Consider the following 14,541-nt stretch of genomic DNA (forward strand, 5'->3'; position numbering starts at 1 on the left):
GTAATACAATCAGGTAATAAATTGCCTTTTCAAAATATTCGTACATTATTATTAAATAATAATTACGGTAGAACTATGCAACTATCCATAAAATCAATTGATCCAATTAAAATACAGACAGGTATTGTTAATATTGTTCATATTACACACTACCAATAAAGTCATTTTAACTTCAAAATTTGTTAACTATTACCTAAGCATTCTATGCCTAAATTTAACATTGATAAAGGCATAGCCTAAAATAATTATCTTCTGTAGTCCGTTGAACTATACAGTTGAGTACACGACTCGATTAAGCAAATAAGTAATGCAATAATCTTTATAAATATTAAACAGCACTAATATGTATTTTTGGTAACTTCTAAGACTGGTAATTATTATACAAGCAATGAAAATAATAAATTAACAATGATAACGGTATTAACGCATCAATGTTATCAAATGTATGCAGTGATGACAAAACACTTTTAGACGAATAATAATATAGTGAGCTATCGTTATATTAAATAGTAAGTATTACTGGTGTAAACTTTAACTTCAAAATGAAATAACTTTTACACGAGCAATGAATGTACATTTTAACCATTAAGTAGCCTTAACTTCAACTAAATTAATCATATGCATACCGACTTTTCTATTATGAGAACAATTATAATTCGGACACAAGAATTATTTCTTAATTCAAATTAAAAGAAGAAAAATCTTTTTAAGAAACATTATGATCTAGATTGCGGTAGTCAAACAATCACAAAATATAATAACCTGTGATTGTCAGTTTTATATAGTTCCGTCAATAGGGGGATTAAGTGCGGTATTAAATACAGTAAATGGTGGATAAACACAGGTGTGGTATTAATAAAGGACAAGAATAAATAGCTTTTATTCCTAGGTAATAGATTGACAGGTGTAAAATATCAATACAGTTTTAGGTGAGAGTAATCTACACTGATCAACAAAGATTGCGTACCACGAAAGTTTACTGGACATTGCTATTAAGCACATATGCGTATGACCTTTGGGACTGTTTGTGTTTGTGTTCTATGTCATTGGCGTTGATATTGTGCTATTAAACGGGATTTATTTCAAAATGTTCGAGTATTGAAATTGTTTCTATAGTTATTCATATAAATATTAGGCTATATTTTAGTATTTGTTTTAGATCAATTACTTTTGCCCGACATTTTACATACAATCACCAAACTTGGTATGCACAATGGTCATGGTCAGTCTATGACCCCCATTAATTTAGGTTCATAACGTCAAAAGACAAGGTCATGGTGACCATAACTAGAAATGGTATGTGTGATTTCGTTTACAATGAATATATTTTAACTTCTTGGATGTACAGTCTTCAAACATAGGCTATGATCAGTTGAAAAGTGAAATAAAGTGCCAGTAGGTCAAAGGTCAAGTTACCATTTCTTAAGTATCAGTAAAGCTATTTTTGATGCGTTTGTTGTCCGTTTGTAGCATTTGCATTTGTGTGTGTGTGTGTGCGTGCGTGCGTGCGTGCGTGCGTGCGTGCGTGTGTGTGTGTGATGTTCATTCGTTTATATGTGTCTAGTTTATTGTCGTTTTAGATCCCTACCTTGTGGCTTTGTTATTTTTACAGTTTGACTACTTGGCTTGTCCCTGTGGTTTGGATTGTATCATTGTCTTGCAATTGAAATAATGAAAGTCAGAAAGTATTGGTTTAATAACATTTACGCATGCATTTATAACCAAAGATTGTTTTGCATGAATATCGAACAAGTTTTATCCAAGTTATTGCTTTTTTGATATTTTTAAATTACTTTATCCAAGTTATTGCTATTTTGATATTTTAAAGTTACTTTAATATCCAAGTTATAGATTTTTTATATTCTAAAATTACTTCTGAATAATCTTTTTTACAACAATGTCTGACATGAATCGAATGCTACCCATGAACTTTTTTCAAATATTGCCAAAACAATACATATAATCAGTCATGAACAATTTACCTTAACCAATCGAAACATACCTGGTTTACATCGCATGTTGTAAAAGTAATGCAGTCGTTTGGATCAGTAACGTCTCCTTGGTCTGAGTGTGCCGAGTCACAGAAGTAGCATTGATCAATAGCAGGTATGGTGTCTTAAATAGAAAACAGGATGTTCAAATACGCATGGTATTATAATAAGTTAAATCTGGTTGATATTATTGACGATTAATCGGTTGGTGATTTATGTAAAAGTGTATAAGTTAAGGAAAATGTAAATGGGCAATATAATTATAAACCATTTCAATTAAGCATGTGAACTGAGACCATATTTGACGATGTTGTGTTGCTCTAAGTATCAGACACTGTTTAAACAGAGCAAAATGAAACCTAAAGCGCTGCGTTGTGATACTGTGCCATTATTTTAAAGGTGTATGAGAAGTCTTCCAGTGCCTTGTTTGGTATCAGAACCGACTCGCCCTCACAGGCAGAGCTGTAATCCCGACATGCCTTAATTGGTCTGACATGCTTAATCCAGGTGTTCTACACTTCATACAAATATACGGTAAACCGTGAAACTAATCTATAATCTGCCTGCAGGAAGGTTGTAAAGTTTGCATTTCATTTATTGTCAGACTTATGAGCGATGCTGCATTCTGAACGTGAAATGTGTGTATTAATTTAAATCAAAGAATGAAGATTCAATCAGTTTACCTAATGATATTTTAATTATTTATTTGTTGACCTTTATATAAAATTGATAAAATCTTATAAAAATCCTAACTAAGCGAGAGTCAATGTTCCCAAATACTGGCAATTCGTCTTCAAAAGGTCGAAATGAAAAAGAAAAAAAAGACAAGCCTAGATTAAAGTCCTTTAGATTCTTATTTCTCACAGCCATCCAAGCAACGGAGACCCGAAGCAGACGACAGATGGAAGTAGACGTTTCCTGGTTAAAACTGTTATTAGAAGTCATTACATGTCATTTACTTTGCATTCATTGTGTTTTCGGATCATTTTGAGTTCGTTTGAATAACATTTTTTACCTTAAAAGATTATGAAAATTAGGTCAAATTGCACCATGTGAATAAAATACTAAAAAAGTCATAAAATAAGAGTGGACATCCCTCCCTGCCCTACCCCGTTCTGTCAGACATCCCTTAAATCCATCATTGGGGAAACACTGTTTATAAAATCTAATCATTTATCCCATCAATAACTAAATTGAATTTGAATTGACTTGGAATTAAATTCGTAGCTACACTAAACATAATTTGAAAGAAATGTTTATAATATCCTTAAAGTCAACATTTTGTAGAGTTCTACTTAGGTTTGAAATATATTGTTGCCATTTACTCCAACCAGTTTAATGTTCCTTTAATTGAGAGGTAAAGAAATGCCAGCGCCTCATCATAGAACACGTAACTATGTTATTCATTGTTTCAAAGTTCACCCCGTATGCGTTTGGCCTATATGAACTATTTTGTAATTGTTAATTAATATTGGAACAATTGTGAGGTTATGCGGATATAAACTAATTTTAACTTCAGGCATATTTTGATCTAGTAACCCTAGGTAATCTCGTGGTCCAGTAAGCTCGTGATCCACTGACCATTCCAAGGCACCAATCTCATAATTCAGTGATACAGTTATTTTGATGAGGGTCTAGTCAGTTTATGTTTTTCGTACTATTGCCACTCGTGCAATGTCTTTCAGGCCCTTATCCGTGCCTCTAAACTGTGTTCATACGTTGTGTTGCCACTGTGTTGCCCCTTTAGTAAGTTTTGCATTAATGGGCACTAACCTGGCAGAGGGGCACTTTATTTGTAATGCTACTGAAGAATTGCTATTGTTCCTGAAGGAATTGCACAAAGAAATTGGAGCAATGCTCTTCTGTCGGCAAAGTGAGGTACACTCCGTATAGACAAATTATAATGACATTCTGATAAACCAAATTTATGTTAGATATTAAACTGACAGATATGCACACACTCCTGCTGAAGATTACTTAAGCAGTTGAATTTCGTAGTAAAAATATTTACATTATATGTGTTAATTTGAAATATTTCACTATTTATACATTTTTATCAGAGGCATCTGTAACGTAGATTATGTTTTGTATTTATCTTATGTATGATAATCAACGCTTAACTTTCCATGCTTGTAAACAAAAAACAAAAATTCGATGACTACTTATATAACTGTGCTTGTTGTTGAAAACATTTTTTACACTATTTTTATCATTCGATACGTTTGTCAAAGTCTACAAGCGTTGTTAATTTTCTATGAGAACATATGACGAAATCACGTTTATTGACAAAACCAATAACACAGATGTCATAGATCCATTCTAGTACCATTGTTTTTAACAAAACCACTGAAGCCATTACAATAAAGCTTAACTATAGATGAGCTAGATTCAGTTGCATTCCATATTGAATGCTCTACGTATGTCTTGTATACGATTAACATAAAACATTTTTCAAGATTTGGCTCTACTTACTGTCTATACCGCACATCTTAGTATTGCAGTTGTCTTCACTTTTGCAACATCTGTAATGGGAGAATATCTAAATATACTGATTGGTTTCATAAACATGAGTAAAATAGCTCATGCCGTAGATTTGTAATTTTCTTTAATTTTTCGAATTGTATTTGTAGTCATGATCCCCCTTTGCATGCTAGATAACAAAGCATATGACAGAACAAGAAAACGAACATGAAAACTTGTATGCACAACACAGAGCAAAACAAACAGGTAAAAGATCTATTTAGCTTAATAAATATTGAATTTAAAATAATATAAAACGTTCAAGCAAGGATGTAATTTATTATTTAGCAATACATATTTGCCACACCATTCTCATGCTTGTAAACGCATTTCTTTCCAATTGTATACATTTAATTAATGAGATTAACTTTCGTCCTTGAAGATTCACTGAAATTCAGTGAAGAGCCCATTTTGTGGTATTGATTTATTACAGACCTTTGACTTGGCTATTTCGAGGTCTATGGAAACTTGCTTTTATGTCGCAGAATGAGATGAAAAAAATGTTAGAACATTCTTTAATATTTTGTTATTATCTTTCATAAAAGAAGAACATGTTCTTGCTTTTATTTCATAAAAATAAATATAAATGGACATGCTTATTTAACGTTTAATCGAAACAATGTCAGGAAATATACAAACATTGAAATAATAGTATTATGAAGAATAACTATATAAAATAAATTGATAAACAATGGAACCCACACTGTCAAATAAACTTAAAGATACTCTAATAACTGCGACGTCAAATACGTTCTCGCCATTTTCATCTATGACATCTGACCTGTTTTGGTCGTGCCTTAGTGCTCCCTCTTTCATTTTAAAGTAACAACTTAATCCACCTGTATGCATATCTTTTAAAACGGTTTTTCATTTAAACGATATGTTGATATTAAAACAAAATATTGCGAAACGATACTATTTTAAAATGATTTTTACCAAGAATACTTTAAAAACGTTTCGCACACCACCTCTTACAGGCACCTTTACCACTTTAAAGGTCACTACTGGGCCCCAAGTTTTAAGCGTAACAACCATAGGATATTATTTCATTAAGCCAAATTTATGTCTTAATCTTGATTGTTTTAAATAAAAGTTAGTTAAACTTGATTTGTTCAAGGATTATTTTCTTTTAAAGTAAAAAACAACAACACTTAAATATGTAAACATTTCACTGATTATATCAAAACAAAAAAAGTAAGTAAATAATAATCCTGTCATAATGGAATTTAGATGTTTGACGAAAGTGGGGCCTAAGCTATCGAGACTATACATAACAACCTCGAAGAGAAGCAATTGAAGGGAGGTATTATATTTTGAAAGTACTGCAAGGAGATTCTTTGAAATTAAAAGCAATTAAAGGATGTGCAAAGCGCATTAACCTTATCTCTTATCACTGTACAAGGACGGAAGACGATGCCAAGATACGCACAGGGAAGGAATCTTAACTACTGGGAAACTTCTGTCAAATTAAGCCTTTAAGGTATTTGATTTTTCTTCCAATGATATTTGTCGAAGCAAAACTCAGAAAATACGCAAAGGAATTAAATTATTTTGTTGGCTTTTTTTGTTCATTTTTTTTATGTTTTCCTTAACGGTTCTTTTTACATACCCCCGTTACGGAGATAAATCAGTTTTCAAATGCGGCGTTTCAAAGACACATTTTATAGTGGTTCCAAGAGTACTTATAAAGTAGTTAAATTATGTAGCCAGCTGTTTTTAGTTTGATTGTACGAATACGTACGCGTGTATTTCAGGTGATTTTTTGCAAGTATTTCCCAATTGAATTTGCTACTTCTTAAATAATGTTATGAACTGTGTAAGAGTGTATATTAAATTTGGATGTTGATTTAAAAATCATCCTTGCCAAAAAAGGACAAAAACACAAAAGGTCATATAGTAAATATCTGTAAAAAGAGCTCAAAATACATACTCCGAGCATGAGATCAAGTCACCCTGTCGTTTTCCAATGGCCGTCGATGAAGCTGAACAGTGCTGAAGGAAACATATTAAAAATAAAACCAATGTGTTTCGTTTGCCTAATCGACTCATGAAAAATGTCTCATTGACAACCAAAAACATTTCGCAAAATGAAACCGCTAAATATTCATTTTGTAACGAAAACAAGCCTCATATATATTTGTTATTAGCAATTATATGTGGTCATCTGGATGAGTCGGCGCCGAGCTTCTTAATATCAACTTAATTTTAAGAAAGTTTCAAATATAATTTGAAATTGAAATATTGGTTTGATGCAAAGGCTGACATATTTGATTGATTCTTTAAGAAGAAGTAACACAGAAAACATTGTGGTCCTAAATAAATGCCATGAAGAGTGAGTTCAGGTTTTAAAGCATCACATTGTCGCCACTGTTGATGACATTTAAATGGAACACTTGTTTATCTCGAACTCCTTGGTTCTGCAGAATGCGGCAGTGGCTGCTTTCTGATCTTATTTTACTTGATTTGTTTTTATTTTTAAACAAAAGTAGTTATATCATATACAGTCTTTACATATGTTGTACGGCACTATGACTGTCTTTGGATGTTGAGTGTAGAGTAAACAGTTTTATCACGTTTATGACAATGCAATATCGAATACCACGTTGTTGGGATAATGCGAGAAGATGCACAATTCCCAATATAACGAGAACACATTGAACTACCATTCTTTATAGTGACGACATGTTTAAGGAAAAGCAAAACCAAGATTTTATTTTATCTCTGTTGTCTGGTTTTAATTTCATCCATTTTCATAATAGAAATTAGGTCGGATGTTAAGGGTATGTGTAGACTTCTTTTCGTACATAATGTCATCCAGGTATTAGTAGATTTACTTTCTACAAGTTAAAAGTATGTACTGGATATCTAAGAAACATGTTATGTGTTATCTACGCCGAACGGTTTGAAAATTATTGTACAAAATAAACGATATTTGCAACTATACAACTAGAGAAAGGTGTTTCACAAGATATCCGAAATGCCTACCGTTACACGCGGAGTGAAGTTTCGCAAACGACGATTGAAACCATATTTATAGGTACCTACACGTAAAAGTTATAGCACAAGCAGTAGAACAATTGCGACAGGCAACTTATACGGGTGTTATACCAATTAATAAGCGCACGACAAAGCGCTGAGCTAAATATCGGGTACCGGGCAAGAAGAACCACATTGAGTAGTCGAATACCGGTTACAGATGCACAGACGTTTGTAATGGTGTACCGAGTTCAAAGAAAGGTCGAGAGTAATACAATGTTACGAGACATTGCATGTTTTGTGAGATAAACTAGTAAAGTAAACTGTGGTGGAAACCGAATTGAAGTGTTAAAGTAAACAGGGACACATACGCTTATTGCACGGCATCCGCCTCTGTAGACAATCTCATAGGTCGAGGTAATCACTTCATCCATATAGCATTCCTTCCAATGAAAAAGAACACACTTCTAATATAAACATTACAAAAACATGGGCTGAGCAATTTCAGAATTATCACAGACATATCCGGGAAACAACAGATACAAGCCAAGTGGCGGATTAGTTAACGATAACCCTGTTAAGAGGCACGATTTGACATTCGACGAGAGACACATTACGTCAAAAAACATAAATAACACATATCATATACATTAAAATATAAATAAAGTAGTAGTTTATAGCAATATATTACAAGTGTAGGTTTTTTAAGCGCTATAGGCCGGGGCCTGCTCAACTTAGTCGCTATAGGTCTGGGCCTGCTCCAACTAGGCGCTATAGGGATGCGTCTGCTTCAAGTAAGCGCTATAGGCATGGGCCTGCTCCGCAAAGGTGCTATTGGCTTGACCTGCTCAAAGTAGGCGCTTTCGGCATGGGCTTGCTTCAAGAAGGCGGAACTGGCCTTGGCCTGCTTCAAAGAAACGCTTTAGGCATGGGCCAGTTCCGCAGATGTGCTTTTTGCCTTGCTACCTGCTCCAAGTAGGCGCTATAGGCATGAGCTTGCTCCGCAAAGATGCTTTTGGCTTTGACCTGCTCCAAGTAGGCGCTATAGGCATGGGCCTGCTCCGCAAAAGTGCTATTGGCCTTGGCCTGCTCCAAGTAGGCGCTATAGGCATTGGTCTGCTCAATGCAGGCGCTATAAGCCTTGGCATGCTCAAAGAAAGCACTATAAACCCGGGCCTACTCCAAATAGGTGCTTTTAGGCAAGGGCTTAAGCGATATAGGTGTGGGCCTGCTCCAAATAGTCTTATTGGTCTGGACCTGCTCCAAGTAGGCGCTATAGGCCTGGGCGTGTTCCAAGTAGCCACTTTAGGACTAGGTCTGCTCTAAGTAGTCACAATAGGCCTGGGCATGTTTGAAAAAGGTGCTATAGACATGGGCCTTCTCAAAAATGCTGCTTTAGGCCTTAGCTTTCGCCAAGTAGAAGCAATAGGCCTTGATCTACTCAAGATAAGCGCCTTCGCCAAGTTAGATTTTTAGGTCTAGGTCTGCTCTATTTAGGCGCTATAGACATCGGCCTGCACTTATTAGGCGCTTAAGGCCTGTGCCTGCTACAAGTAGGTGCTATCGGCTTTGTCCCTGATTTAAGTATGCGCTATAGGCATTGACCTGCTCCACTTAGGCGCTATATGCCTGGGCTTGCTCCACTTAAGCGCGTTATCTGTAGGCTTGCTCCAAGAAGGCGCTTTAGACTGGGCCTGATCCATGCAGGTGCCTTAGGCCAGTTCTCGCTTTTCGAAGGCTACAGGCCTGGTATTGTCCAAGAAGGCGCTATAAGCATTTGTCTGCTCCATGTTGGCGCTTAAGCTCTGATCTAGCTCCACATAGGCGCTATAGGCCTAGGTGTGCCTCACGAAGGCGATTTTAGCCTAGGGCTGCTCAACGCAGGTGCTTCAGGTTTGGGCCAGCTCTAGGTTGGCGATACAGGCATTGGCTTTAGACCTGGGCGTGCTCCAAGAATGCACTGTAGACCTTTATCTGCTCCATGTTAGCGCGTAAGGCCCGAGCCAGCTCCACGTTGGCGCCTCAAACATAGGCATACATCACGTAGGTGTTTTCAGCCTATGCCTGCTCAACGTAGATGCTCTAGGCCTGCGCTATCTCTAGGTTGGCGCTATAGGCCTTAGGCTGTTCTACGTAGGCGTTTAAGGCCTGGGCCTGCGCCACGAAAGCACAATAGTACTGGGCCAGCTCCACGTAGGTATTAATGGCTTGTGCCTACTCCAAGTAGTAGCTAATGATCTGGTCGTGCTCAACGTATTCGCTTTAGGCCTGGGACTGCCTTACGTAGGCGCTATAGGCTTGGGCTTGCTCCACTTTGGTGCTTTATGCCTGGATCTGCTTCTTGAAGACACTATAACCATTGGCTTGCTTTACGTATATGCTATAGGACTCTACCTATTTAGGCGGTGTAAACCCACTGCATGAAGATGCTTTAGGGCTTGGTCCGCTCTTTGAAGGCGCTATAGGCCTGCCCTTGCTCCAAGTAGACGCTATAGGCTTGGGCCTGCTCCAAGTAGGTATTATAGGCCTTGGCCGTCTCCATGTAGGTGCTCCACGAAAACGCTATAGCCCTGGGCCTACTCCACGTAGGCGCTATAGACTTAAGCATGCTCGTAGTTGGTGCTATAGGACTTGGCCTACTCCAAATAGGTGTTATAGTCCTGGGCCTGCTCGTTAGCGTGTTCGGCCTGGGCCTGCTTCACATATGCTCCAAGTAGGTGCTAAAGGGCTTGTCGTGCTCAACGTAGGCACTTTAGGCCTGGGCCAGCTCTACATTGGCGCTTAAGGCCTGGGTCTGCTTCTTGAAGACGGTATAGGGCTTGGCTTGATTTACGAAGATGTTATAGGCCTGGGCCTATTCCACTTAGGCGCTGTCGGCATGGCCTTCTCCATGTAGGTTCTTTAGGCCTGGGCCCGCTCTTTGAAGGCGCTATAGGCCTTGGCCTGCTGCAAGTAGGTGCCATAGGCCTGGGCCGTCTCCATGTAGGTGTTAAAGGCCTCGGTCTGCTCGACGAAAACGCTTTAGCCCTGGGCCAGCTCCAAGTAGGCGCTATTGATCTAAGCATGCTCGGAGTTGGTGATATAGGACTTCGCCTACTCCCAGTAGGTGTTATTGTGCTTGGCCGGCTCCGCGTAAACGCGTTGGGCCTGGGCCTGCTTCACATATGCGCAAAAGGCCCTTTTACATAATGGAAATTGCACATAAGCGCATCCTGCAATATCAAGACTCTCGGGTAATACACCTACCAACCAGGCCTGCACAATTATAATGTTCTAGCTTCGCCACTGACTAGATACATTCCGACGTGGAATTGCATGCATTTAAGTTTTGACTTTATTACATATGACCACAAATTCTTAACGTCTCGGTGGTATAACAATATTTCTGGGTTATCCCAACCCAGAGCCATATTAGGAGTACTATAGCCTTTGGAAGAACATACTTTAACCACCGCTACATGATAGTAGTTATTGAGAATTGATGAAAACTGTTCATTACCAACAGCTGTCATTGCCCCTAGGACTGGCTAAAGCGGTATTCTATTTTCCAAGAGGTATTAAAGTATCCAACGTATACTAATGTGAATTAGTGATGCCTGGTGACCAAATGAAGTTAGTGGTAAGTGGATTCTCACTCGTCTGTTCTGTTCTTTTCACTAAAGTGTACCGGGTTCGATTCCCGGGCTGGGGTTTATGAGCTTTGTTATTGGTCACCAAACCTGACAAGTGTTGTTTTCCGGCTTATCCTGGACCCCCCCCCCCACATCACGAGACCATTCTCTCGTGTAACATCGTGCCATCGGGAGTGATTAATACAATAAATTAATAAATTGTTTACAATCGTTGTAAAATATATAAACCTTTACTAACAAACACTATATTAAATGAACATCACCTCTGTTCGATTGTCACAAATGGTTAGCGTGGAACAGTCTCTTAATGTATTGGCATTGTTGCATAAGCGACACTTCAATCTATTCTGATCTGGTATCTGTGCAAACACTGCAAAAAGAATGAAATCGTACACAGTTCTATTAAGTCGTTCAAGTTGTGATTCGGAAACTGTTGTTCGCGTGGTTAGCGCACTCGCTTCTAGACGAGAGCACCGGATTCGATTCACAGCCTTGGTTTATGTGGGGTTTAGTTTTTGGTCACCAAACTTGACACTTCTTAATCTCCGGGTACTCCGGGTTTCCACTCTCTGGCGCAGCATCATGCAATCGTTATTAGACACACATATTTGAAACATTAAACTTGGAAATGTGTATTAAAAGAGAATAATAACTTTTAGGTGGCAGAAAACAAACACTATTTTTATATAAATGCGCTTGTTATTTAAAATTATTGCTATAGATGTTTACCCCTTAAAAATGTGAAGGGAATTGGACAAACTTACACGTCATCTTACAATGTTGTTTTGAAAAGTGAGGTTGTTGTAAGACTCTAAAGTCTTTCTAACAAGGCTGTATGTGTTATTGACCACTTTGGGTGTTCATTCAGGATACTTATTCGATTGTAATATATTGGACCTTAGCGAATCACGAATTGTTAAATTCCTTGTAAAGGACTGATATTAACTCTTCAATAATAAAAATAGAGAGGATGAGATTAAAACCAAAATGAATAATAAAATAATAAAAACTCATGAAACTCTTACCGCAAGGCACGACGACACATATAAACGATAAAACCAAAAGTTCTGAAATAATCGAAACAGTTTCTCATTAAATAAATCACACACACACACACACACAAATACACACATACGCGCACGCAGGCACGCACTCGCACACATCACGCACGCACGCACGCACGCACGCACGCACACACACACACACATACACACACACACACACACACATGCATTGCAATTTTACAGTCCATTTATTAAGAACAAATTTTAGCATTAATACATATGTAATAAATATTATAATAATCATTGAAATGAACTCACTCATTGCGCTTGAAATCACAGCCGCATCAAAACTGAATAAATAAAAACTGATAATGCAGTTATCGCAGATGACAAATATGGCATTGCAAATAAGGTTATCTGAATCACGATGTATTTCTATATTTGTAATGGGGAGTGACGCCTTTCCTTGTGTAACGTTATCAGAAGGTCGACTGGCACACTTCGTGAGTAATGAAACACACTCATCTTAAGTTCTCAAAATATCTTCACTGATCAAGGGAACTTTCTCTCAAATTCAAAAGTATATTTTTTAATTACATACATAAAAAATAGAAAATTCTCCAACATTCTAAACAACTCTGGACACAAACGGAAAACAGTTTATTTTAATGAACCTAAATAAATAATATCAAATTAAAGTACTAAATGGCAAATTCGTGTAAATAATAAATATATTGCCTTCATGGGGCGTTCAGCAAAGTGTCCAAGAAAGAGAGTGAGAGTCTGGGAGAGTGTTAGTATGTAGGTGTAAACAAGCTAAATAAGCATTATATGTTGAGAATTTGTCAATCTATTCGGAGGTCAAAATCCAGACCATGGCCCTGGCCCAGGGTGATTTGTCAAATCTGTTTTCATTATCTGGTTTTGTTTTGCGAATTATCCTCTTTGTGGGAACATAAACTTAACATACATGTATATATTGATTCATATTTATAAAATATATGTATAATCAAAATTACATAGTATTAGAACATTCGGTCCAGAATAATATTTCTTAGCAAAATGTATTTAAATAATTAACAATTGATTAGCAGAAAGAAACATGCGCATTCATCTTAACAAAATTGGTTGTGAATGTTTAAGTTATGCACCTGGTGTCATTACTGGCCACACCCAGGGTTCACAGGTTTGGTAAACATAAACCTGGAAAGGTTTGAAAATCTTTTTGTGTGTTCGTGCATCCATCTCAGCACAATTGATTGTGATTGTTTGTTGAAATTGATCAATGTTGTCCTAGGATGCCCTTGACTTTGACCTTTTGACCAACTTTTTTTAACTTTTAAAACTACAGAAATTTTTACTATGAGTACAGTTTTGAAAGCATTTTTTTTTTGTCAGATGACTTTTACTTGGCACATATTAAAATAGTTCATGCAACTAATCTGCTTACAATACTTTCTGGGCTATATGTAAGTATATGTCTGTTGCCTTTTACCCATACATACATGCTCTGGATTGATATGACCACAAAAGCCATGCCAGTAGAGCATAGGCCCTTTTGGGCCTCTTGTTTTTTACATGGCATGGCTTGACTTGATCAATATAAATTTTATATTATATGACTTGCACCATTCACATGACTTTTCATATATATTCTTTAAGTTTTGTGTGATAATAGATCTTTGATCTAAATTTGTGATTCAAAAACTTAAACATACATATATATATATACTGCTTCGGAATCACACTTTACACACAAGACATGTTAAAATGGATTATTGTACTCACTGTTTTTTAATTTAAGTTTATTCATCAAACTCTTTCACTCTAGCTGTCTCTGTATTATCAGCATCACACATCAACAAAAAAAATAAATAATAAGAATTATAACAAGAACGGTTCAAGTAGATAAAAAATATATGGGGTCTCATTGGACATAATATAACAATTTACCATGATTCCATGAAATATTTTTACAAACTAGCAAACCCGAACTCTTTAGTATTTTTTTACATCTTTGTGAGATTTTGCATAAAGCATCTATCTAATTTTTTGTTAATTTACCACATTAAAATTAAAATATATTGATTAACTGTACTTTTATTTATTTTATAAATATCTTATATGTTGTGCACCAGTCAATTGTAACAACGGCGCCCCCAGGTCCGGGGAATAGCGGGGACTTTGACTTTCGGTCCAGCCAACCCTTGGTCTAATCCCCCTCCCCTGCGAGGACGAACTGATGGTAAAACCCCGGCCAAATGCCCCCGCACACCAGAGACTATTCCCGGTTTACCCCCGGACCTGGGGGGCGTGGTTACAATTGACTGGTGCATTGGTTATAATAACTTAGAGGCCTCAAAGATGCTCACATGACTGTGACATTTTGACCTTTTAGCAGATTAGAACAAAGAAAGG

General features: G+C 36.8%; 1 protein-coding gene across 1 annotated transcript; it reads right to left on the minus strand.

Moving 5' to 3' along the window:
- Positions 1-1,978: 1,978 nt before the first annotated feature.
- On the minus strand, positions 1,979-12,460 carry LOC128227469 (uncharacterized). Its single transcript, XM_052938044.1, has 7 exons — positions 12,442-12,460; positions 12,145-12,186; positions 11,383-11,489; positions 7,859-7,930; positions 6,442-6,503; positions 4,464-4,513; positions 1,979-2,115 (listed from the first exon to the last, which is right to left on the minus strand). The coding sequence occupies exons 1-7, from the start codon at positions 12,443-12,445 to the stop codon at positions 1,979-1,981; spliced, it is 474 nt and encodes a 157-aa protein (XP_052794004.1). The 5' UTR covers positions 12,446-12,460.
- Between the last annotated feature and the right edge of the window lie 2,081 nt (positions 12,461-14,541).

This window comes from Mya arenaria, chromosome 1 (genome assembly GCF_026914265.1).
Source record: "Mya arenaria isolate MELC-2E11 chromosome 1, ASM2691426v1".
Classification (NCBI taxonomy): domain Eukaryota; kingdom Metazoa; phylum Mollusca; class Bivalvia; order Myida; family Myidae; genus Mya; species Mya arenaria.